Below are 27,934 nucleotides of genomic sequence, written 5' to 3'. Positions count from 1 at the left end.
TGCCAAGTCATGGCTCAGGACCATTCAACACAGGATCTGAGAACTGGGAGAAACTTTGAAAAATATAAATTGCACTGTTCATCTTACACAGGAGGAAACTGATGCCTTGAAAAATAAAGCACCACCTACTAGAGGCGGGCATCTACAGAGAGCTGCCCTCGATGGTTAGGGACTCAGGTGAGAGGCTAGAACTGAGCTCCTCTGAGGTGGTGGCCACAGGTGGTAACATAACAAGTGTTTCTGCCACCCAGAGATTTAAAAAAAAAAAGTCCCTTCTCTATGTGGCAAAATTTTTTTCAAGAACAATTATAAAATAAAAATATGAAATTCACCAGAAAAGAAACAGAAAACAAAAATTATCTTTATTAGAGCTGGGGATATAGCTCAGTGGTAGATCACTTACCTAGGATGTGTCCAAGTTCAGTCCCCCCACATACACATCCCCAAAACACTATTGTTATTAAATTATATATGATGCTAGTAAATAAAATTTAAAAAGTTATTATAGTAAAAAAAAGTGAAAAAAATAACACTATTTATTCAACAGTTTTTATATCCATGTAATAATTTATACTTTGATCTTTGGTTTAGGACTGATAGAATATTTATGTCAATAATTGTTTACTAATCGAATTTTAACAAAAGCAATGTCTACAAAGGGTATAATTTGATCAACTAATAAATCATACTACTGTTACATTTTATTTTCTTGATTTGGACATCAACTTCTCAATAAATTTCAATTTTCAAAAGATTATTAAACCTAACAAAGTTTTATGTAAGCTAAAATTTGCAATTACCAAATAAAAACACTGTACTTCACAGATCAAACTGTTCCCATGTTTTAAATTTTAAACAGAGAAACATCCAAGTGGTCACATAAAATGACAGAATTTAGGCTAGATGTGTAACTCAGTGGTAGAGCAGTGTCTCACATGCATAAGACCTGGGTTCCATCCCCAGCATCAGGAGAAAAGAATAATGACAGAATTAAAATAGCACAGGTTCTATTTTCTCAGCATTTATAAATACTGCAGAGCTACTATTTGTTTGATAACTGCTGTTTAAACTCCAGGAGTATACAGTATCATGGATCTTGTGCAAATGAGTTCCATCCCTGTCCAATTCTTAGGCCCTTACCCTCAAAATGCATGCACACAACTTAGTCATGGGCGCCCAGGCTCGAAAATACCTAGGAGTGCTCCTAATTGGATTCCAGGGAGTCTTTTCACTTGAAAGAAACCAAAATGTACTAACTGGAAGCATAGATGTGTGTCTGTTTTGCATGCATACTATATATACACACATATACGGTCTTTAACAGTAAATAATAATCACAGAAACTGTTTGGAATTTAATCCAATTGAAGACCTTTTTGATGAACATTTTATTGCTGACATTATGCAGAACTGCTGGTGTATGGGAATAATAGAAAAGAAGGACTTTCAGTGGGCTTTATTTTTTGTACCCTCCTCTTGCCTGCACCTCAAATGGATTGCTTCCCCAACACCCTCAACTACCTTTTGTACTCCTTAGGTTCTGGGAACTTGGGCAACTTGTATTACTTTATCTGGTGTGTTTCCTTATCTGTGCAATGAGGACACAAGTTGGGAGTGTTTCTGCCTCCTTCAGACAGCTCCTTAAAGACGGAGGATAGGTGTGGAAACCCTGTCCTGGTCTATATGTGGTTTGCTCCCCCAAGAAGAACAGAGGGGGAAAAGGGGGGGTTAATTAGCTTTTCATGACTGTAACCAAAGTACCTGACAAGAGCAATTTAGAGGAGAAAATATTCATTTTGGCTCCCGGTTTCAGCAGTTCAGTCCATGATCAGCCAACCCCATTGCTCTGTCCCTAAGGTGAGGCAGCTCACCATGATGGAGGGGTGCTGCTCTGCTCATGGTGGTCAGGAAGCAAAGAGAGGAAGGAATCAGGAGGACAAGATATAATCCCCAATGGCACACCCCGCTACACCCCCACCGCCCCCAACCCCTCAGTGATCCTCCAACCAGGCCCCACCTGCAGTTAGTCCATTCAAATTAGAAGAAAAGGATTAGATTACACCTCATGTTGTCCAAAGCATAACAAAGGGCAAGAAACAGAAATGACTAATCCAATGTGCATGTTCTGTTTCATCTTCCTCACTTAAACCCACCCAAAAAGTTAATCGGTAATGAGTAGATCAGGACTATCAAGGTTGAGTGAGGCCTCTTTTTTTTTTTCCATCACCATGTCCCCAGCATCAATCACTGGTGTGTACTGCCATATACTTGACACTAAAAATAAATTTGTTGAATGAACAAATTCTAAAGCTCAACTTACATAAATGGCTTAAGGATGCCAACTATCACATTAAATCCCAAATAAACCTTCATTTGAGGGTAAACATCAATCTAAGTCTGAAGAAATGGCATTAAGAGCATTTAACTTGGCAGCCCTCTTTTAGGAATAGTTCATATAAGAAAGCAACATCAAAACCTCAAAATGCATCAATTTCCAAGGCTTGGGCAGCTCTATCTCACTGTGGGAGTTCTAATTTGTTCAGTAAGCAATAAAATATGAAGAAAAATCTTAGAACAAGGTGTTAAGCCAATTCCTATTTTCTTTCCTTTTTTTTTTTTTTAATTAGAGCATTCTAGTTACACATAGTCATTGGGTTCATTTTGACAAATACATACATGCATGAAATCAATTCCCATTCTCTGTACAGTTCTGACCTTTGCTGGTAGAACAGCAAAGGGTTTGCACTTCTCTTTGACCAGAAATGGTGCTTCGTGCTGGGGAAGATGCAAGGGGAAACAGACTTCATCCTCAAGAATGACGCAGCAGAGCAAAGAGAGTCAGAGACACATATAAACAGACATAAGGCAACCTGCTGGGATCCACAGCAAAAAAAAAAAAAAAGCCTGAAAAACACTGATGCACAGAGGGAGGCACCTCAGACTGCAAAGAGTGAGGACATGGGACAAGGACGAAAATGCTTAAGAAATATGTGACCTGAGCCTTAAAATACAGAGTTCACCAGGAGGAAACACTGTGGAGGGAAGGAAATAGCATTGTAATCCCAAGATTAAAGACTGCAGCCAGATCAGAGGAAGAAAGCATGGGTAAGATAGGGCAGCAAGCTGGGTACAGGATGTCAGTGGCCCTGTATAACTTCCAGGACTGGGAATTAGAAATGTCCCTCTGAAGGTGAAACAGAAGCACATGAATTACTGTCAGTAGATGACCATCTGCAGCTTTGTTGGCATTCCCTCAAAGTTTACACATGTTAACACAGTTTTGAAGTTTTGGGGTATAATTTTAAGGATAAAAAATCTGGAAGCACTTCCAATCCCTCTTTAAATTTTTGTTGAGTATAGGAGCAATGTAAATGTAAGTAGCCACTCATTAATTTGGTGAAATAAGAAAATTTTAAAAAAAAACTTACTTTTGCACAAAGATGCGCTACAAGAGCAAACATTTGAGGAACCCACATTTCCTCTCTGGGACACTGTCTCTATAAATGGGTCCGAACATTAAGAGCACTGTTAAAAGAACAGTTCATGAATCATAATTCAAATGTGATATTAGAATGAGTATTTGGCTATAGAAATGTAAAATACCTGTGTTGCCTATGGGCCAACTCCTGCATTTTATGTGTAGGCCACAACCTAGAACCAATGTCTGGGAGCTACAGGAAGCCTCAGCATTAAGGAAAAACCTTTAAACCAGCTAACCATGGACCAAAATAATTTGCCAAATGAATTAAAATGTTCCCTGTTGTTAGATTTTGGATCTGGAATGTTCCCCAAAGGCCCATGTGCTGAAGATTTGGTCCCCAGTATAGCACTGTTTAGGATGGAATAATTCATTGTTCAGGTGGAAATGATAGGATCGTGGGGGCTCTGACCTCATCAACAGATTGATCCACAGATGGATTCATAATCTGAATGGACTATTGGGTGGTGATGGAAACCACTGGAGGTAAAATCAAGTTGAAGGATGTGGGTACTCGAGGATGTTCCCTTGAAGATATATCTTCTCTCCTCCCAGCTCCCCTTCTCTGCTCCCTGTCTGCGGTGAGCTGAGAAGCTATCCTCCACCATGCCCTTCCACCATGACATTCTGCTTCACCTTGGGCTCAAAGCTGGAGTGAGCCAACCTCAGACAGAAATCTTTGAAACTAAGTTTCCTCCTCTAAATTGTTTTTCTCAGTCATTTTGTCACAACAATGAAATCTGACTAATACACCCATGGACACGTTTGTTCATGTACAGGCTGTAAGAATTAAAAGCATTAAGTAGGAGCTACAGCATGTGCATATGCATATAGACATTTACTCAACACTTTGGAGTTCCCTGATTATAACATTCACAGTGTTTGGCTTACAAATATGACTCATCCATGTCAAGACCTCCATATATAGAGAATAACAGGGGTTCTCCTCTTTCCTCTCCCTCTCCCTCCCCACCCCTCTCCATCCTATACTTAAAAATTATTTCTGGGGGCTGAGGATGTGGTTCAGTGGTAGAGTACTTGACCTGTAACACTGCAAAAAAAGAAGAAGTAGAAGGAGGAGGAGGAAAGAAATGAAGACAGAAATTTGCTTTTCCCGCAACGTCTGAGCCTATACAGTGAAGAAAACATTATTGAAATAGGTCTTTACTGAAACAGGTGTGGAGATGAAACCACCAGACAGCTGTCAGGCAAAACAGTGAAACTGAGAGAAGTTAATGTTTCTGCCTCCCCCAGGCATCCTCCTTCTACAAAATAATGTAACTTACTATGGTACGTTGACACTAGAATGATTAATGAACTCTAATTTGTAAAGACATCATTAAAAATTAACATGAGGCAGTTCTCACAAAGATAGAATACTGGGGAGGTAATTATGATACTACTCAGCAAATAGCCTTGCTGTTTTAAAATTAAGAGCTCTATTCTTAAATTATAAGAGCTTGGGAACACATATGCTAGCCAGTAATACTTTCAAAACTTCCACCCTTAACTGAAATTAAAAAAAGGTGTAGTATTTTTATTCAGTCATTTAAAGAACATTCCTTATATAATTGAGCCTCCAATTAAGTATTCAGGTTAAATATTATGCACAGTTTCAAGGTACACAGGAAGACTCAAAGCACAGGCAAGTGGTCAAAAAGCCAATGGTCCAAGTAAGAAATAAAGGGGAAAAGGGAGGAGAGAGGAAGAGAAAGAGAAAGACTTGATATTCATGATTCAATACAATTCTAGTTCTCCATTTGTACCTACTTTAAGATTTTAACCATTCTATGGTAAAGAATCTTAGTTGGTATTTGCTTGCAAGAGAAGGTGACAGTGAATTTAATGTGACCTTTTTTCCAACTCTGTTCTCTCAGCATATCAGAAGGAGGAACCAACTTCTTGATTTAACAACCATGCACACAGACACACTAAATACATCTTAGACCTGCCTTTACGCTCTCAATGCAGCCTGCCTGTAATGTCACAAATTCAGGCTAAATTTTATTTCTTTATGTAATCCTAGCACCCAAAGATTATTGTTATTCTTTAGCCTGAATATTTATTCTCCTATATACCTTATTCAACTCCACTTTGCTTTTCTCCCCCAGCTTATCAACTGACTGTCTGGTTTATCAAAGAGAAGACAGAGAACAACATGAGTGGCAAAAAAAGAGTGACAACAGTAATGACCAAGGTGGATGAGCAGGCACCATTTGCTCTCTTAGACCACAGGACCAATTCTGCATATGGGGTGACAGACACTTTTCTAACTCTTGGGCATGCCATAAGGCATCACCTTACTCTAGTTCCTATTCACTAAGTGGAACATCTTGAAATCAGGCACACCTAGAGGTAGGGCAACCCTGAATGTCTCTCCCAGTAAAGCTTGTGCAATCCCCGCCTTGCTGGAGACAGTTCACAGGAAGATATCTCCTTTGTGACACAGCTGATGGAGGTAACCCCATGCACCTGACCCCTTGGGTTGATCCAACACTTAGGTGACAGGGGTTTTTGCCATTCTGAGGTCAATCACCTTGCCCCCAATTCACTGTTTAAAATAGTTCCAAATAAAACAAAACTCAGGAATATGAGAAAGTATCAAAACACCTTCCACATAACTAAAACTGGAATTCTGGCAACATCTTCGTGTATTCCACCACCTACTTACAAGCCTATTTCCATCTATCCCCAAAGCCACAGCCTCACATCTCTCCCTGGGCAATGACAGCATCCCAGTGCATTTCAAAATACAGAGCCTGTGGATTCACACACATGCCACAGCCAAAGCATCCCAAACCCAAGGATAACTTTGTCACTTGCCCCTGTAAGAGCTTCTTTGGGCCACAGCTGACCCCTTGTCAGTAACTAGGATTTTCTGAGCACAGCTGTCTTTGCTCCTTCTTCCACATCTTTTCCAGAAAGCAAAAGGCTATTACTCTCCTCTGTACCTTTGCATATGTGCATATGCTGTTCCCCATGGCTGGCATGTCCTCCCTCCACAAACCCCACCTGAGCTTTCAGACTGACTTCTAATCAGCTTTCAAACCCAACTGTAACTCTGTTCTGTCCTAGCCCTGAAGCATTACAAAAGAAAAAAAATCCACTCCAGATACCCCATGATAGAGGGGGATTAAAATGCTTGCCTTGCAAGTACCAAATGAAGGATTACAAATTGGGCTTAACTTTCCTTACTACGACCAGTCTCAGGGTTGCTGAAGTCAAAAGCAGAAGTTAGACTGAGCTTGATCTTCTCCAAGAAAAAGGAGGAGCCCCACTCAACAGAAATCTACAGCACATAGCTCCAAAGTGGGGTATGAAAGAAAGTTACCAGAGTTTACATTTACATGTATCTCCAAAAATTAAGGTTTGATAACATTTATTGAATAGAATGATCCCGGTGCCCCCACATGAATGTGCCTGGAGGGGAAGTTCCCTGATTTGAGGGTTAGGGGTGTGCTATGGAATGAACAGTATCACCATCCCCAAATTAATATATAGAATCCCTAACCCCTAATCTGATGGTATTTGGAATCAAGATCTTTGGAAAAGAAAGGATTAGATGAAGTCATGAGGGTGGGGGCCCTCAGGATGGGATTAGTGCCCTTATTAAAGACTGATACCTTATGTGAAATATCACTATTCTCTTTGTCACTCCCCCACCCCGTTCTCTTTCTCTTTTTTTTCATTTTTCATCGATTTTTTTAAAATAAATGACAGCAGAATGCATTACAATTCTTATTACATGTATACAGCACAATTTTTCATACCTCTGGTTGTATATAAAGTATGTTGACACTAATTCGTGTCTTCATACATGTACTTTGGATAATGATATCTATCACATTCCACCATCCTTGCTAACCCGTTGCCCCCTTCCTTTCCCTCCTACCCATCTTCCCTATCTAGAATTCATCTATTCCTCCCATGCTCCCGCTCCCTACCCCACTATGAGTCAGCCTCCTAATATCAGAGAAAACATTTGGCATTTGGTTATTTGGGATCGGCTAACTTCACTTAGCATTATCTTCTCCAACGCCATCAATTTATTTGCAAATGCCATAATTTTGTTCTCTTTTATTGCTGAGTAAAATTCCATTGTGTGTGGGTGTGTGTGTGTGTGTGTGTGTGTGTATATATATCACATTTTTTAAATCCATTCATCCACTGAAGGGAATCTAGACTGGCTCTACAGTTTAGCTATTGTGAATTGTGCTGCTATAAACAGTTATGTGGCTGTGTCCCTGTAGTATGCTGTTTTTAAGTCTTTTGGGACTAGAACAAGGAGAGGGATACCTGGATTAAATAGTGGTTCCATTCCCAGATTTCCAAGGATTCTCCATACTGCTTTCCATACTGGCTGCACTAATTTGCAGTCCTACCCGCAATGTATGAATATACCTTTTTCCCACATCCTGGCCAACACTTATTGTTATTTGTCTTCATAATAGCTGACATTCTTACTGGAGTGAGATGATATCTTAGAGTAGTTTGATTTGCATTTCTATGATTGCTAGAGAAGATGAGCATTTTTTCATATATTTGTTGATTGATTGTATATCCTCTTCTGTGAAGTATCTGTTCAGGTCCTTGGCCCATTTGTTGATTGGATTATTTGGGGTTTTTTTTGGTGCTTAGCTTTTTGAGTTCTTTATATACCTAGAGATTAGTGCTCTATCTGATGTGTGAGGGATAAAAATTTGCTCCCAGGATGTAGGTTCTCTGTTCACTTCACAGGTTGTTTCTTTTGCTGATAAAAAACTTTTAGTTTGAGTCCATCCCATTTATTGGTTCTTGGTTTTAATTCTTGCACTACAGGAATCTTATTAAGAAAGTTGGGGCCTTGGGGCTGGAGATGTGGCTCAGCGGTAGCGCTCTCGCCTGGCATGCGTGCGGCCCGGGTTCGATCCTCAGCACCACATACCAACAAAGATGTTGTGTCCGCCGAGAACTAAGAAATAAATATTAAAAATTCTCTCTCTCTCTCTCTCTCTCTCCTCTCTCACTCTCTCTTAAAAAAAAAAAAAAAAGAAAGTTGGGGCCTAATCCCACATGATGAAGAATAGGGCCTACTTTTTCTTCTATTAGATGCAGAGTTTCTGGTTTAATTCCTAGGTCCTTGATCCACTTTTGAGTTGAGTTTTATAAATGGTAAGAGATAGGGGTTTAATCTCATTTTGTGGCATATAGATTTCCAGTTTTCCCAGCACCATTTGTTGAAGAGGCTATCTTTTCTCCAATGCAAGTTCTTGGCACCTTTGTCTAATATAAGATAATTGTAGTTTTGTGGGTTAGTCTCTGTGTCCTCTATTGTATCATTAGTTTACCAGTCTGTTTTGCTGCCAATACCATGCTGTTTTTGTTACTATTGCTCTGTAGTATAGTTCAAGGTCTGGTATATTGATGTCACCTGCTTCACTCTTCCTGCTAAGGATTGCTTTAGCTACTCTGGGTCTCTTATTTTCCCAGATGAATTTCATGATTGCTTTTTCTATTTCTATGAGGAATGCCATTGGAATTTTGATCAGAATTGCATTAAATCTGTATAGTGCTTTTGGTAGTATGGTCATTTTGATAATATTAATTCTTCCTATACAAGAGCAAGGTAGATCTTTCCATCTTCTAAGGTCCTCTTTGATTTTTCTCTTTAGGGTCCTGTAGTTTTCATTGTATAGATTTTCACCTCTTTCTTTAAGTTGACAAGTATTTTTTTTTTTTTTAGGTTATGGTAAATGGGGTGGTTTTCTTCATTTCCTTCTCAGAGGATTTGTCACTGATATACAGAAATGCCTTTAATTTATGGGTGTTGATTTTATATCCTGCTATTTTGCTGAATTCATTTACTAGTTCTAGAAGTTTTCTGGTGGAGCTTTTTGGGTCTTCTTTCTCTCTGCAAGGTAGGAAGCGTGACTTTACCATCCTACCAGAAACCGACTACTCTATCAACCTAATCTTGGATTCCCAAACTCTAGGACTGTGTGAAAATAAATCTCTGCTGTCTAAGCCACCCACCCAGACTACGGCATTCTGCCATGACAGTGTGACTGACTAATGCATGGTAACAGTGGTACCCTCCCCTGTCTGTCTCTCTGCTTATTATTACTATATGTTTCAGTTTATATCTCCCAGCTAAATGGATTTCTGGTTTACTTTATCTAATTTCACTAAGCTAACCCTCCCAAATGAAAAAGTGGCTTCAGAATCTGGAATGATACCTTTTTGAAAATTATGTTAATATTGCAACTAAAGGCAAATTTTATAAAGCAGCAGAATTATCTCTTCCTTTCCTAATAAAAGTTCTTCAAAACAATTTTACTAGGTTAAGCATTAGGAAAATTTAACCAAACCTGATGAATCAGCCAAAAATATTCAAAATAATGAACATCATTAACAAATGTACTTAACTACAAAGTTTAACCGAGAACATTGGTGAACGCATAGTATATCTTTAGATAATAACTAATGATGATAATATGTCTACAGATATTTAAATGCTCACATTGAAGGTTAATGCTAAAAAGTTTTAGTGAAGGAACATACAATCTGTAAAGTTTGGAGACCACTGACATAGAAAGAAAACTTAAATGATGAACATGTCGGACCCCAAAATATGGCCCCTCCTAATCTGTTCCTTTGGCATATTTCAAGATGAGTATTCTGAGAAACTGCTGCCAGGATTAACTCTGAGAGGCTGCCCTTTTGTAAAAGAAATGTACATCCATAAAGGAAATTTACACTGGTGAAGTAAGCGGCAGGCATGATATATAAACAGGTTTCTCTGATACCCACTTTTTGCCAAGGAAAGATCTTTTCACAGGAAGAAGAGGTTGGGGATCTGACAGAATGACCACAGCTGGCAGTTACCTAGGACACTTCATCTGCATCACAGGATAACCTTTCCAGGCCACACACCTCCTCCCCTCAACCTCTCTTAGCCCAAGAACCCTTAAGTCCTTATCCCTTTGTTCAGCTGTATATAAGGCTGGGTTATCTGTGCCCCTCCCTTGAGTCTTGTGCTATGTGTATAGCCCCCATGTTTCTGCAGTTGAATGTATTTGTTATGGTTGTTTTTTCCCCTGTGAATCTGTTTGCTCTAGGTTTATTTCACAGATTAAAATCATCAAACTTTTGGAAGGAAAAGAGCAACACATCCATTCTTGGGCTGATGTCCTTTCTCAAGCAGGCCTGAAAGTTGAAACCTATCAACACTCTCCAGTAGCCTTTCAAGTGATAGTATCTCTAACCAATACCGAAACACACAGAATAATCTAACAGAATGCCCAACAATATCCCAAACTCAACTTCAAATCACTTTTTAACTGCAGCTAGCATAAAATAGTAAGAGTGGCTAAAAACCTCTGATTTAAGTTTTGAAGAGCTGGCTCTCATTTAAGAAAAAAGAATGGATCAGCATTTAAATGATCAAACCCAACCTCATGAATTTCTGGAAATTTCTTTGTAAAACATCCCCGCATCCCAACAATTGTGGGTCCTCTCCTTTTGTTCTCTCTAAGCATTGTCCCTCTTGAAAGAGTTGCTGATTGGCTTTTCTGAGTAAGCTTTTGCTCTGTTGAGTGGCTCAGTCAGAAGTGGTGGAACAAATACTTAGACCCTACTTTCTAGATGGCGACCCAGAAGCTCCCAGGACTGAATGCTGAGCAGAAACAGGATTATCTGCAGGTCACATGACTACCAACTCTTACAATTTCTATACAACTGGACTAGCTGTCATGCAAACAAATTCTCTCTGTGTTGTTGGTGAGTTTAGGGAATTTTCTTTGACAATGGAATGTTCTCAAATCTTAACACAACAATCATCTAAGGACACTGACTCTTTTCTCTCTAATCACCATGCCTTCAAAATCATATCTGTTTCCAATAAAACATCCAATGTTTATCAAAAAAAAAGATGAGAGTTTAGCATTTTCCTACTCTCCCAGGTACTTGTAGTTAATTTTAAGATTTTTTTTTTGCCTTTAGAAAACTATATATTTATAGGAGAGCTGCAAAAATAGAACAGAGTTGCCATCTAGCTTTCACATAGTTTCTCTGTACAGTTAACATCTTACATCCTAGTACAATGATCATAATTAAGAAAATAACACTTGGCACAGAGCTAACCCAAGTACTGACTCTATTCAGGGTTCACCAGCATTTTTCAACCAATGTACTTTTTCTTTTTTTCTGGGATCTGATTTAGGGACTCACATGGCATTTAGTTGTCCTATCTCCTTAGTTTTCTCTAATTCCGGTTAAGTTTTAACTTCTATCTCATTAATTAATTCTTGATGTTTAATTTATTTAGAATCAGAAATGCACCCAAGTTCACAGAAAGCAGTAAGAGTTAACAGTGTGGCTGGGGGGCGGGGAGACACAAGTCAGTGGTAGAGCATTTTCCTAGCATGTACAAGGGCCTAGGTTCAATCCCCAGACCAACAAAATAAAAAAATAAATAAATAATAATAAAAGAGTTCATAAGGAAATAAGTTGCTGATCCAAATTCTCAAACCAAATGCCTTCACTTATTTGTAAAAATGAGAATGGTGCTACATCTTGTAACTAGAATGTCTCCCAAAGGCCCTTTTGTTGAAGGCTTGGTTCCAAGCTGGTAAAGCTATTGGGAGGTGGTAGAAACCTAGGAGATGAGACATAGATGGAGGAAGTATATCACAGCAGATGTGCGTTTCAAAAGTATATCTTGTCTCCAACCCCTTTTCTCCTCTCTATTTGCTTCCAGGCCACATGAGGTCAGCAATTTTGCTCCACCAAGTGATCCCTCTATGATGTTCTACCTCACCACAGGTCCACAGTGATGGGGCAAAGTAACTACGGCCTGAAACCTCTGAAACCATGAGCCAAAATAAACCTTTCCTCCCTTAAGTTGATTTTCTCAGGTATTTTGTCCCAACAACGAAAAGCTGACTAACACAAATGGCAAAGTTGTTTCTTTGGTCAAATTCAAACTCGGTTTCATTATCCACCCACACAAAGGTCAACTTGACAAAGAAAAATCACCAGGAAAGTCTATTCTCCTAGACATTTGCTGTTTCCTTAGAAACATCAAATACAAAACTGGTCCAAGGTTGACATGCTTTTCTGTTTCTAAAAATAGAGTTAAGCAAGCTCACACATTCAATGATCAACTGAAATATATGGTGCCAAGGCTCCCCCAATTTCCAGTTTTATTTTCAGGGTGCCTCAAAAGCCTATCCAGGGGCTGGGGATGTGGCTCAAGCGGTATCGCGCTCGCCTGGCATGCGTGTGGCCCGGGTTCGATCCTCAGCACCACATACCAACAAAGATGTTGTGTCCACCGAAAACTAAAAAATAGATATTAAAAAATTCTCTCTCTCTCTCTCTCTCTCTCTCCCTTCAAAAAAAAACCCAACCAAACAAAGCCTATCCAGGATTGTAAGTCAAAGAACACTTTTAATTTGGTAATTAGTCTCTTCTATGGCATTAATTGCTATTGGTATTAATGAAATAAGGACTCATGATCTATTGTGACATTCATGTCAGAAAACACAGTGCCTGGTTTGGAGTTTAACCAAACATATCTATCTGCCTCTAATATAAAAATAGCATAGACAGAAGGGAAATGTTGAGACTGTTTGAAGGCCGAAAGGTAAAATGCTTTGAACATCAGCAATTACTCTGAATGAGGAAAATACTTACCTTTGCCAAACTGGACAAGGACAGATGTCTTAAACCAGAGGTATGTAAATCTTACTTTTTAAGACAATGACCATTTTGTGACTCAAAAGAAAATAATTCTTGATAGAATCTTGGTATTGCTTCTTTGTTAAATTATAAGCAGCTTATGCATTGAGACAAGGTCCCATCTAAATTCTGTAGCTTTAAAACATTTGGAAAAGACTCCTTCATTTTTGTATCACTCAAAGACATTGGATCTAGAACCATCTACACCTATCATCCACCATTCATATATAAATAGGCTGATGACGATTATTTTGTTCTCTCCATTCTTTAAGAAAAAAAAATATTCTCTTATTTTAGAATCCCAGCATAATATTACAGGTTGAATATCCTTTAACCAAAATGCTTGGGATAAGAAGTGTTCACGATTTCATTTGCTTTTGTTTTGTTTAGGTTTTGGACTTAGGAATGTCTCCAGACACATGATAAAACATCCTGGAAAGAGGATCCCAGTCTAAACATCGAATTTTCTTGTACCTATGTATCTCATACACACATCCTAAAGGTAATTTTATATAATATTTTTAATGTGCATAACTACAATCCACTACATGCCTGTAGGTGTGGAATTTTCCACTTGTGACATCATGTGTGGTTCAAAAAGTTTCAGATTTAAGGAATGCTTAATATATAAAACGTAACACAGTGCTCAATTCCTATACAAACTTAACACAAAATGCTTAATTACCTTTGCTTAAAAGGTAATATTTTAAACTCGCCTTGGGAAAGTCAATAAAATATTTATAAAAAGCAATTTTCCTTTTAAGATAAACAATCTGAAGAAATTCAGTAACTTAACAAAGCTCAAGTTATTGCTTTAATGAAGATTTTTTGCTAGCTAAAACGCCCACCTGAAATGAATGAGTCACTCAAAACTGAATATCTATAAACATTTCTAACTTGCTCTGAAGATCTCATTTCAGAATTGGAAAAAAAAAAACCTCCTTATAGCCTTGAAATTCACTATTTCAAATGACATGCTGATAATCACATAGAAGGATTACATATGTCTGATCATGATGACATAAATAATGTTCATTCCTTTGATCAGTCAACTACTTCAAGTATATTTTGGTGGGGGAAGCATTTTAACTTTAAATGGTTTTAAAAATTTAGAAATACAAAATTAAAGATTGACGTACCAGATTCCTCTACACAGCAAACTTTTTGTAAGCATTTAATATGTAACTTACAACACATGAAAGGATATGGTGCCGTTCACATAAAATATCCAGTATAGGGAAATTTACAGAGATATAAAGCAAATTAGTGATTGCATGGGTCTGGGGAGAAGCAAGGATAAGAGGATGACAGCTAAAGGGTAAGGAGTTCTTCTCAAGGTGGTCAAAATATTCTAAAATTGTACAACTCTGTGAATATACTAAAAAACCAATGACTACAACTTTAGATGGCTGAATTATGCACTTAAACATTTTAAAGGAAACAGGACTATATATTTTGGGGAAAACGGGACCTTGTTAGGTAGACACATACACACACACACACACACACACACACATACACACATTGAAAATAACCCATTAATTACTATTTCTTTTTCGGGGTAAAGGAATTTACTATCCTCATAAAGTCTTAGAGAATCAATGCCTAGGAAAAAGATCAATCATAATTCTCTACCATGAAGGTAATGCAAAGTCATTGGCTTCAGACCGGGCACTGGTATTGCTTTCAGTGTCAAGCACAAGACCAAGATTTGGAGGGACAACCATGTACAAGGTACAAGCTCTCCCAGAAATTCAAGAAATTTCTCAGAATTTAGACTTCCCATAGAGTGCACTCCTACAGGGTTGCCAAGGCCAGTCAACCCCAGAAGTGACCTATTCACTTCTGCTCTTTAGAGTTTTCCCCAGGCCCCGCCTCTGTTGAATCACACCAGTTCCAAATGTTAACCTTTGACTACATAATACCTGTCCTGAAGTATATCACCCCTCACTTACTTTCCCTATGCCCAACAGCAACCTCCCTCCCTTAGCATCAAATTCTGAGCCCCATCCCTGTCTAGAAGTCAAAACGTGAATTTCCCACAGAGACAAGCACAGAGCATCTGCCAAGACTGTAAGGTTCCATGCCAGAAAGGGCTTGGGGAGGGGGGAAATAAGAGAAGTCTCTCCTACAGCGGAGTGTTCCTGAGGTGTATAATCAGACATCCCTGATTCGGTATACTAGTGTGAGCCTCAGCTGCCCATATGTCCCTTCTTTTCAAAGACCTCAATATAGAAGCAAACAGGGCTGGAGGATACAGTTCAGTGGTAGAGCATGTGCTTAGCATGCATGAGGCCCTAGGTTCAATCCCCAACCCTGCAAAAAGTACACACACACACACACACACACACACACACAGAGCAAACTGAGATGAAACTTTCATGGCCCTACCTCCAAGAAAAAATACTGATAACCTTTTCTCATGAAAAATTATATTTAAAAAAGAAATCTTTTATCAATTTCCTTTTATAGAAAGATTCTTTTATAGAAAGATTCCCTTGAATAGCTTTATCAACTTTCAGCAAACATTCATGGCCAATATAAAAAAAATCCTTATTTTTTAAAAAATCAATATTTTTTAAACTGGATTTCAGCATAATTTAAAATGCTAAAACATCATGGCCCCATGTTTTGTAAAACGCTTAAACTCGAATGCTAAGAAGTTTTGTAATTAATTCCTAATGAACTACAAGTTACTGATAACCATCAGTGATTCCTATTTAAACACAGAGTAGAAGTGAATCACATACTCAAAGGCCATTTTATAGAATCTCAAAGATCACATTTTAATTTCTTAGACACCACCCAGTGCATTCAGAAACTTATGCTCACAGGATAAGCCAGGCACTCAGAAATTTTTCTAAAATTTCATACTTAACATGATATATTTTAACAAGTTCAATTATATACTTATATGAGGTTTTTAAATAGAATAGTTGCTATCTGCTTACTTTACATCTAGCCAGCCCATTCTACATTCCCATACTTAATCTTCTCTGCTACCTTATAAAAAAAAAGCACAAATGAAACCCTACAATAAGTAGCCAATTGGAATCTAATAATAAAATCAATCTCAAAAGTCAGTTTTCAATCTTCATTTCAGAACAGTTTTGAGAGTCCATTACCTAAGTTCTTAGAAATCTTCACCTCCCATGGAAACTAGGAAATTTAGACCAAGCTCAAGACTCCTGATTTATTCTCCCAGCTTCATACAAGCACAAGAGACACAAAAATAAAAGAAATTAATAGGAATTAAGTAAAATACCTTTGAAAACATACTATAAAGTTTGAAAAAAAAGTAATTCTTCAGTTCCATACCCTTATAGAGCATTTATCTTCTTAAAAATAATCTTTGTCTTTATAAAAGCAATTAAATAGAAATGTATGAGAAGGTGTGAAAAGTGGAACTATATTAGCAGTGCTAGATAGATTCCAAATGGTTTTAAGTATATTAAGATTTGTGCAACCATCATTAACAAATGAAAGTCCATGCCCATTGATAGTAGTTTCCTCCAATCTCTTCCCCCTTCCCCAGTCCTAGGAAACATTGATCTAACACTTTGTCTCTATAGATTTGCCTCTTTTTGATATTTCATATAAATACACTCAGACAACATGAGGTCTTTTATAACTGGCTTCTTTCACTTAGCATAATGTTTCCAAAGTTAACCCATGGTGTAGTAGGTGTATTTCATTCCTTTTGATAGCCAAATAATATTTCATCATATGGATATACCACACTTATCTATTCAGTCATCATTTATCAGTTGAAAGACATTTGACTGTGATCACTTATTGGCCATTATAAATAATTCTGCTATGAACATTTGTACATAAGTTTTTATGTGGACATATGTTTTCATTCTCCTGGTTGTATACCTAGGAACAGAATTGCTGGGTCATATGGTAACTTTACATGGAACCTTTTGAAGAACTGCCAAACTGCTCTCCAAAGCCACTGCACCATTTTTCCTTCTCATCAGCAATGTATGAGAGTTCCATTTTCTCTACATCCTTGCCTATGCTTGTTATCTTTTTTGATTTCACTCTAGTTTGTGAAACGGTGATTTGTTGTCTTAAAGTAAGGCCATACATTCTAGAATGAGAGTTCAGCTATTCTTTTAAGTTGCACTTTTACAAGTATAAAAATATGTTCAATCTTAAAACCCAAAACAAGTCTGGCACAACCTAATACTCCCTTAATAAATGAAGATACCACCTCCTATAATACGCACTATTATTCTACCCCAAATCCTATCAAGCTACAATAATGTCCAGTAGCCAGATCTTTCTAAATGAAGGTGTCAGGCTAAGCACCCTGTATAAGCACTGCCACAGCAGTGGAATACTTAACCATATAACAACAACAAAGTTGGAGCCAAAACTTTCGAGAAATAACACTGGACTGAAATTCAGGTTTTCAATAATCTACGTGTAATCTGATTAATCACTGAAGTTCTCTATGCCTGAGGATGGTTTTCTGAGCAGCTCACAAAACTACATCCTCTTAAAGTCACTCCAAAGCCAAAAATTTTCTAAGCCTGAAAGTTGAATTAAATTTGAAAATGTACTAACACCCATGCTAAAAAACAAAACTAACCTTGCACAGCAGAAAGAAACTGTTTGCTAGTCAGAGGAGCAGGTTCAATTTCCAGTTTTACCATTTAGTAGCTACATAACCTCAGGTACATTACTTAGCATCTTTATACTTCAATTTTCTGATCTGGGGGTAATATGTCTGCCACGTGAGGTGATGGAGAATCATGAAGCTAGTATGGCTAAGGCATGTAACATAGCAGCCAGCAAAAAAGCAGGCACTTAAATGTTACCTTCCATCCATCTTTCTGATAACTCTGGGCAAAGTTTCCCAGCAAACAGACCTCTTAACGAAGACCCAAGAATCTTTGAGATCTGTGGGATTCCCTTATAAAGCATTTCCCTACATTAAGATCTGCAAATTGCTAGAGAACTACTAATCAGATTAAAAAGAGATGATGGGGGATTCTTGAAAGGCAGCCCAGGGATGAAAAGAGAAGAGACTTCACTTTGTGGGTGACATCAGAATCAAACTTCCTCAGGGCCCGCAGAAAGGCTGGACACAACATAGATGCCAAGGGGAGGAAGGCTGAAGATGCATTCACAGGACTCCTTCCGTGTACACCACTAGGCTCTGGGTGGGTGGAGGGAATTGGGGAGCAAGGTGCAGGAGGAAGCAGATGAGGCGAGGTCCAGCTAGGTGGGAGAAAAGCCCCTCCCCAGCTAACTCCACTGCCTCTGGCATCTCTCAGCCGCCTTCCCCTACCTGATCTGGTTGTCGCAGAATTTGTTGAGATGCGGTTGGTTGAGGTAAATGGTGCGGGCCGTTGCCTCCAGCTGATCTCCAATAGACGTGGTCCGGGACATCTCATCCTCTGCTTTCTTATAGCCCGCAGAAGAACGAACAGGTCCTGCAGAGACGAGGCGGGGGGCAGAAAACAAAGAAGTCAGCCTCCGGGCGAGAGGCGGCAAGCACGGGCTGCAGGCTGACCCGCGGGGCCAGCAGGGAAAGGATGCTCAGGAGAGGCCGGGGCCGCCTATGTACCTTGGCTCCGGGTGGAGACGCCGCCGCCGCCGCCGCCGCCGCCGCCGCCGCGGCCACTGCGGCAGGCCCCGCCCCTCCCCGCTCCGCCCCTGCCTCCGCCCCACCCCCAGGGGCTGTGGAGCCAGCCACGCCCGCCCTCCCCAGGGGCTGCTGCTCGGGCTCCAGCGCTCCCCTGGGCGCTCCCCTGGGCGCTCCCCTGGGCAGCCTGGGGCGCGCCTGAGGCTGGGCGGGGAGGAGCGTAGCAGCCGCGTGCAAAGTCCGCGGAGCCCGGTGTGAGTGCACCGTGGGGGCGCGCCTCTTCCGGTTGCGACCGGGATCGTGAGGACAATGGGGGTGAGGGATCGGGTGGCAGAACTCCCTTGCTGAGAGCCACCTGCCGTCCCAAGGACTGCGCTTTGGAACTGGATTCTCTGGGCTTCTTTGTTGCTACTTAGGTACTGGGTGGCAAACAGCCTGGGAAGACGTCCCTGACCTCTGCACTCTAAAATGAAAGTCCCGCACCCGGTGTGAAGGACCTGCTCCCACTATGGTCTACGGTGGAGAAGGATCTGCTGCTTTCCTCCATAGATGTGTCTAGTCACCTGAGGGCAGTAGCTTTACCAACCCCAGCTATGGACCTCAGTTTGAGCTTGCATTTCATTGCTTAAGTTACTGTTTCTCTGGTTACCACACGAACCAGCCTGACTCCCTACTGATTTTTTTTTTATTTCACTTTATTTTATTCCCTACTGAATTTTTTATTTCACTCCTATAGCCAAACCTCCCTACTAACCTTCCTATTAACCTTCCCTTGAGTAAGTTATGAGCACAGAGAAGGATAAAACCCTTACTACACACACACACACACACACACACACACACAGAGAGAGAAAATTGATTACCACTTCAACTACAAGTCAGTATCCCTCATGGGAAAAGGCCACCCACCTGGAGAATGAACCTTTAGAGAGAAATGCCTGAGATAAAGGGTCATGGAAAAATAAATGCCCTACAGATGGAGCCTTACATTGTTTCCTTTAAATGTATGTTCACACCTGCCATCTGTTCACCATATCACAGAAGTGCATGTTGGGTATCATTTTTAAAGCTCATCTTAGTGGAGTAAATTTCCACTTCCCAGCAACAAAGAATGCTGTTATTGTCATGGAGAAAATTTGAAAAATAAAGTTTTGGCAAAGTTATCTTTTAAAGCGAGCATAAGGATTGTAATCCTTAACAGACCGGGCAAAACATGAAGTTACTGAGAGCTAACATACTATAATGAATACTAAGTAAGGGTTAATTCTGAAGTGAACTAAGGCACCCACCAGGTATGCAGGCTTTGGGGCTCAGAGTGGGGTCCCTGGTCACAGATCGGGTACACTCCATTTTTGTTCCCATCCTCTAGAAAGGGACCACAGCCTCCTGGCTATTTCAGTGAGGAACTGATTCCTTCCCACCTACCTCCCTCTGTCTGAGATCCTTCCTTGTGCCACTGGACACTGCTGGGCCCTCTCCTTATTATCAGTAAGGGGCAGCAGAGAGCAAGAGTCTGTATTTCAAAACTGGCTGCTCTACCAGCTCTGGCTCCTAGACTTCAATCAGAGAAGGCCGAGGTTTTGTATGGGGGATTTGACTTTGTTTGAGGGTTTTGTTTTATGTATGTATATGCATGTGCTGGGATTGAACCCAGGGCTTCACACTTGCTAGGCTAGAGCTCTACCACTGAGTTACCCTCCCAGCCCAGGCTGGGTTTTAAAGCATTCACTGATTTAAGACGGATGGAGAATATTTTTGCAACTAGCCCATGTAAAAGTACTGTTTTTCCTCTCTACCACTTACCCTATTTTGTTTTCCTCCACAGCGTTTTTTATCCCCATTACCTGACATTATTTATTTATGGTCTTCTCCTGCACCCCAGAGCATAAGTTCCAGGACACCAAGGACATGCTTTGTTCAGTGCAGTGACCTCAGCACCCACAACGGTGCCTGGCACATAATGAACACTCATATTTGCTGGTGGAATAAATCATTTTTATCCAAGTTGTATAAAGGGTGCCTTTGAATTCCCCAAGCAGAGATGCAGGGACATGCACAGATACACACACTAATTTGAACCAAAATAGTTCATTGCCTGAATTACATTCACTCAGTGGCTCCCAACTCAGGGTGCATCAGTATCATCAAGGGAGTTTTCACGGATTCCTGCCTTCTTTACTGTTCAGATTCTGCCTGTTCTTATTTTTTTTATATTCTGTAAATGATACTAATGGGCAGCCACAATTGAGAATCACTTGTCAAATGCTGCCAGGGTCACAAAAATAAGAGATCTAGCTCTTGTCCTCCAAAATGGTAACTAGTTAAAGGCACAAAGTCATAACCATAATTACCTGTTTACCAGTGAGTGACAGTTTATGACCAAGTAACTGAGAGCTGGCTAAAAGGTGCTAATGAGGATCATAGGTCATCAACAACTTTGTGCTTGGGATGGAGAGGTGGATGAAACAGACATTGTTGACAGATATGAGCTTTACTGAATGGGTACAATTTGTATTAGTAAAGAGAAAGGCACTGTAGATAAGGGCAAGGAGAGCTTAAGCAAATTTTGTCAAATAGACAAAATTGTATCAGGGGCCAATTAAAAAAAAATCAGTATTGAGGATCCAAATTGGAAAAGTGCAGAAAAGAAGTACATAATGACTAAGGTTTCAAATTCAGACTCATGAGACAATCCTGAGTTAATGCATTTTGCAAATACCACCATACAAAATAAGAGTATGTACTTACAACTCCCCCATATAAATAGAAACAGTGTCAGCAGACAGTGGGAGTTCAATAAATATCTATTAGTTGAGAAATAAGTGAAGAGAAAGAAGCAAGAGAACAAGAGTAGGCTAATAAATACTGTTTGTCCCCTGCAGAGTTGATGCTTTAGTCAGATTTCTGTCACTGTGATACAATACCTGAGAAAGATCAACTTATCAGAAGAAAATTTAAGTTTGGCTCACAGTTCTGGAGATTCATGGTCATTTGGCTCCAATGTTTCTACTGTGGTGAGGCAGAAGATCATGGCAGGGAGCATATGGTAGAGGAAACTGCTCATCTCATGGCAGACAGCAAACAAAGAAGAAGAGAAGGGGTGGGGGTCCCAATATGCCCTTGAAGGGCATAGCCCCAATGACATACTTCCTCCAACCAGACTCCATCTCCTGAAGCTTCCACCACCTCCCAATAGAACCACGTCCCCCAAAAGTTCACCTGTGAGACAATGCAAAAACGTTCAGAAGTTAAATGGTTAAATTATGAGAGGTATAATCTAATCAGTGGGTGATTTCACTGATGCAAATTAACTGGATGATAACTGCAGGCTGTAGGGGATAGAGGAGGTAAGTTATTTTGCTTCTTTTTGCCATATCCTGAGCCACTTTCCTCCACCAGCCCTTCCTCCACTTGGGCCCACAGCAATGGAGCCGGCCATCTGCAGACTGAGGCCTCTGAAACCATGAGCTCCAAGCAAACTTTCCCTCCTCTACATGGTTCTTGTCAAGTCTTCTGGTCACAGTGAGAAAAACTGACTAAAATGTCTAGGGACCAAGCCTTCTATACATGAGTCTTCAGGGGACATTTAGGATCGAAATCATAACAGTGGAAATGCAGATAAGAGAGTTGATGGCCAAGGTCATGAGAGAAAGGGAAGGGACTTTGTCTTACAGTTCTATCACTTACACATTGAATAATGACTAGCATGCCACAGGCAGTCTGGAAGTATATATCAAATGAATAAATAAAAGGCTAACATAGTAGGTGCCCTTTGAAGGTAATTACCCAGCTGCTGGACCAATGAATTCTCCCTTGTCTAGTTACTGAACTCTTTCTTTCTGACCTAAAAGCCAGGGAACCCAGTATCCAGGTCTTTACAATGCAATCCCACTTGCTCATCACAGCTACTTGGATCAGCAGTGATTCTTGGTTCAAGTTGTTTCACTAAGAATCTCTCTTCTAGGACCATCTCTGCATGTGGCTGACCTATAAACATACACTCTCCAGGTCCGTGGACAACCTTCTTCCTCTTACAGAGTAGACCAGGAGGCAGAGGAAGAATTTCTTCTGAAATAATTTGAAGCAGCTGTGGAGAAACCCACAGAGTCTCAACAGCTTTTGGATCCAGAGTCAAGTCCCCTCCTTGACCCCAACAGTGTTGGAGTCTTTGGTTTAAATGAACCATCCCTTCATCATTGGGAAAATCACTTAGAATTAGTTATTCCTATTAACACAACAAAGGAGCACACAGAGAACCTATTTTGTCCTATAAGATAGAAGAGCAAGTAAGATTAAAGAGACAAATTAATTGCTCTTCACTTACAGATCACGCTGGGGCAGCAAGGTTTTAGATATCTCTGGCACAGTTGCAACAGATGCCACAATCCAGACCCAGAGAGGCTTGATCCCACAGAGGAAAGTCTCCATGGCAACATCAGGGCTGGTGTGTTAAGATAAAACCTACAAGTGGCTGAAAGGTGAATGGCTAAAGAAATAAGCACACCTGTTCTCCTCCATTCGGAGTTTCTGTCACAGTTGGAGAAAGAACAGAATGTTATGAAAGAGAGAGATGGTAGAGATCATGAATAAGAGAATGCATGAAGGAGCAGAGGAGAGTTTCTAACTGAGTTTCTAACTCAGACAGACAGTTCTAAAAGAGCCTATAACTAGCTCTATGCTCCTTAAGCAATGGAAAGAGAAGTAGAGGTAAAGTCAGACCTTGCTTGGATATTGTATAATAAAGAATTTCTCTGCTCCTTGTCCTGGGCTCCTGGGAGGAAACCTCTAATAAGCTCTTGAAATTTCTGGAGTCCCAGGAGCATCTTTGTCATTCCTGGTGGGCATCTTGGTCCCCACCTGAGTATATGCTGCAAAGGTGACTCATGGTGGATCCCTACCTATCTTCAGGTGGGGTTTGAAATTACCAGAAAAAAACAACAATGTGATTAGAATGTCAGGTCTTTGAATCAGGTGAACCAACCCAACATCAGGGCAGCTGGAGACTGAGTTCAATTATGTTGCCAATGATCCCACTGATAATGCTTGCATAGTGAACAGGGGTGGGGGCTGAGGGGGGTAACTATGGACCCCAAAGCTCAAGGGGCTATCCAAGTTGATGAGTGACACTGATGTGCTGAGAAGATGACATCTCCTGAGGTCATAGAAGCTGCATGTTTGAGACCCTCCGAGACCTTGTTATGTGTCTTTTCATTTGGTTGGTTCTGATTAACCCTTTAGAATAAAACTAATTATAAGTATAGCTTTTTTCTTAACCCTCTGAGGGGGTAGTGAGAACTCCTAATTTATTTCCAGTTGGTCAGAAGTACAGATGACCTGGCAATCCATGAGTTTGTGGCTGATGTCTGAAAGGAATGCAATCTAATGGAGGATTATGTCCTCATCGTACGAAATTGACCTGACTTTGGCCAGTTAGTGTTAGAATTACATGGCAAACATTACTCTATGAAATCTTAAATGACAGAGTCAAAGGGAAACCTTATTAACAATCACCAAACTAACTGCCTCATGGGAAAGAATTAGAAGCCACATCTGCACTTGATCAGGCTGATTCTTATGAACTTAGATAAGCAGCTACTATTTGAGCCTTGGTTTCTTCTTCCACAAAACAGATTTCATTATTAATATCAAGGACTGGTACATTTTTTTTTGTAGTGTGAGTTAGTGAATAGTTTAGGCTTCATGGGACACACCTGGTCTCTGTCTCATATTCTTCTCCCTCTCCTTCTTCATCCTCTTCTTTTCCTCCTCCAAATCCTCCTCCTCCTTCTTTCTTAACACAAATATATTTAAAAATGTAAGAACCTTTTTCTGAGGTTTGGATCTTAAATGCTGTCCAAAGATCCTGTGTTGAAAGCTGGTTGCCAGCCAATGGTGCTTTGGGGAGGTGATGGAACCTTCAGAAGGTGAAGCCCAGGGGAAAAAATTATTGGGAGCATTCGCTTGAAGGGGCTATGGAGACCCTGGCTCCTTCCCCTCTCTCTTTGATTGCTGGCTGCCATGAAATAAGCAACTTCCTCCATCACACACTCCCACTATGATGTGCCGCCTTGCCACAGGCCCAGAGGGAAAAGTGACCCAAAACCGAGAGCCAAAATAAATGTTTCTTCCTTTTAAACTGGTATTTTGTTACAGTGACAGAAATCTGACTAACACATCTTTCTTCCCTCACAGGCCTGACTTGGCCCTCAGGCTAGAGTTTTCTGGGCCCTTAAATAAACAAAGTTCTCTCATAGTTAATGATCTGATTTGGTTCCAACTCCCACTTCAAAGAAATAACAGTTTAAATTTCAATTAGGTCACATTTCCTAGCAGGCATAGGTATTCAAAATTTTATTGCATGAGTTAAGAAGTTGGTTATGTTTTTCCCCCACTTTTTTATGTACTGTGCTTGAAAAGTATGTAAAGGTTGTTTTCTCTTTGCCCCCAGGTATATCTCTAGGAGGAGAGTGCAATAATTATAGAGCTTTTTAACAAGAGGCATGCACGTGCACATATGCGCACGCGCACATGCACAGACACACACACACACACACAGACACACACACACACACACACTCCCCTCCTCAAAGAGTTCAACCCTGGCCTCTACCCCATATTTACAAGATGTTTTATAATTGCTCGGAACACAGACACATCAAAAGCAGTCCAGCTGCTGGGGAAGCACTTGGGCTGATTATTTCTCCTAATCAAACAGACACAATGAAAATGCTGTGCAAACACAAAATGTGATCATTCTAGCCTTGGCAGACACGTGTTGAAGGCCCTTTCAAGACCTCACGTTGCACAAAACACGTCTTTCCAAATATAGCATCTGTGATCCACTACTATCCAAGAATTCAAAAGAATGGGACACAAAGGAAAAAAGGCTCTGATGGGTCAGGATTTCTTATTTTTATAAACTCTTAGTGTCTTTTTTTAACAGGGATAGAAAAGATGCAAAGAAAGTAATAGGCCACAGACTATTTATGATTTAAAATATATAATTCAGTTATTATTAATCTGAATTCATTCAGTTATTAAATGCTTCCCAGACACAAAGCATCTGTAAAAGGAGAGGTACACAGTTGAAGGTATCAGCGTGTGTTTCAATAACAAGAGAGACCAAGAAATACGGAAATTCAAAGCACCAGGATGACTACCGGTTTCAGAAAGGGCCCATCAGACAGGACACTTTCATGAAAGAAGGATTTGAACTGGGCTTCTAAGAATGAATATGATCTGGCTGTGCAGAGAAGGATATCCCAGGTAGAACTGTGTGTGAGCAGAGACACATGCCAGAGAGACTTTATTTAAATATAGTTGGCTCCTGCACTTTGGGTGAAAGCTGAGCCATAGTAATTTGAAGTCTGGTTTCCAATAAGTACAGCTGTACAGACTGGACTTCTGTTCCTTGAAACCCATTCTATTCCTTATACTAAAGCTCATCATGTAAATTAAGTAAAAACAAAGATGCTTCTAAGGACCTATTTTCATATATAAAACCAAAGCTACAAAATATAAAAGCTGTGTTTCAATTACTCAATTCCAAGGACTTTTCAATATAGATGGGATTGGCCAAGGTTTAAAATACAAGTCCAGTGACTTCTCATAGCAGCTCTTTCTGTGAGGATGGATATTCTCCACTGTCCCTAGGATCTTGAATCTGGGCTCAAGGTGGGAATACCATCATTAAAATCCCATTGTTTACATAATATGTATGAATACAATCATCTGCAGGGGACTAGGACATGCCCCAACACACTGCAGATATCAAAATCAGCAAATGCTCAAGTCCTTTATATAAAATTTATATAAAATGGTGTAGCATTTGCAAATAAATGGTTTATCCGTTTGCCTATAAAACTGTGTCATATTTGCACACATCCTCTATCAACTTCAAATCATCACTAAGTTATTTATAATACCTAATATAATCTAAATTGTGTGTAAATAGTTATAGCATATTGTTTTATGATTTTTATCATTGTATTATTATTTACTTTCTTTTGTCCAATATTTTCCATCCAGGATTGGTTGAATCTGTAGATGTAAAACCTGTTCATATTGCACATGGAGGTCCGACAGTACAGTCTTTAACAGTTAATCCCATGAGCAGTACAGGTGCTTTGTTTTGTTTTCTGAAGTTATGGTTTGCCTATCTCCAGCACTTTGTAGACCTATGATTCCTTGTCCAATGACACATGGGCTCATGGCGTCTGGTGGAATACCCTGCGTCATTAGTGGCCTTTCTCCCTTGTTCTGGAAGTTCCACCTTTAATGGCCTTCTCTCCATTCCTCAAAGACATCACCTCTGTTCCCTCTCTCTGCCCAGAGTGCTCTTCCCTTCTCTTTCTTTTGCCAACTCCTTCCTGTCACTCAGGCCCCAGCTTCGATCTCACTTCTCCACAAAAGCACCCCTAACCACCACCGATCTACGGCATCCCCCTCAATTATTCCCTAACATTGTGTATCCTTTCTTTCATTACATTTATCACTCCATGGATTTTTTTGGTTCATTTTATGTCTTCCAACATTCAATATAAGCTCCAAAAGGGCAGGGATCATGCTCACATTAACCACCTCTGCATCTCCAGGGCATAGAATGTGGAAAGCACTAAATTCAATGCATGAATCAAGTGAACACAAAATTTCACATTCTGCTTTAGGTAGACAGAGGGAATATCCAGTTTTGCTTGGAACTTAGTACTATTGAAAAAGTTCATGTATATGATTTTTCAGTCTCTCTTGAACAAGGATGCTTTAGCTCCCAGATCATGTCATCGTCCTCTTGCTTCTCTCCTTTAAATGGTGCTGGGGAAATGGAGGGTAGGGATGGTGACAGGGGAAGAGTTGGAGTCCTAGATATAAATGCCTTCTGCCTCTTCTTTTCTACAAAGTGATCTTCCGGATGACCCTGCCAGGATTTATGACTACAGTCTGTGTCTGTTCTGCTTTGGCTTTATTAAAGGGCATTAGTGTTCCTTTAGTGGCTCTGCTTCACCTGGGCTCCTGCCTCACCTGTGCAGAGACCATCTGCCTGTGCAATCTGCCTGCTCATCAGCCATCCAGCCCGAGCCCTACTGGGTGGACCTCTGGAAGGCCCAGTGGCTTTCAAATCAGCTTCCAGACTATCGAGAA

The 27,934-nt window shown here is 40.1% G+C and overlaps 1 protein-coding gene across 2 annotated transcripts in view; it reads right to left on the bottom strand.

Moving 5' to 3' along the window:
• The window catches only part of LOC113199601 (phospholipid-transporting ATPase IB), a 630,500-nt gene that overhangs the window by 499,148 nt on the left and 103,418 nt on the right, over nucleotides 1-27,934 (bottom strand). For both annotated transcript variants that reach the window (XM_077793137.1, XM_077793139.1), the window contains exon 2: nucleotides 18,500-18,644. In XM_077793137.1, coding sequence (XP_077649263.1) covers nucleotides 18,500-18,644 — 145 coding nt within the window. The remainder of the gene's footprint in view (nucleotides 1-18,499; nucleotides 18,645-27,934) is intronic.

Source organism: Urocitellus parryii, chromosome 2 (assembly GCF_045843805.1).
Source record: "Urocitellus parryii isolate mUroPar1 chromosome 2, mUroPar1.hap1, whole genome shotgun sequence".
Classification (NCBI taxonomy): domain Eukaryota; kingdom Metazoa; phylum Chordata; class Mammalia; order Rodentia; family Sciuridae; genus Urocitellus; species Urocitellus parryii.
The sequence above is the reverse complement of the archived record's forward strand: the minus strand, read 5'-3'. Positions and strand labels throughout refer to the sequence as shown.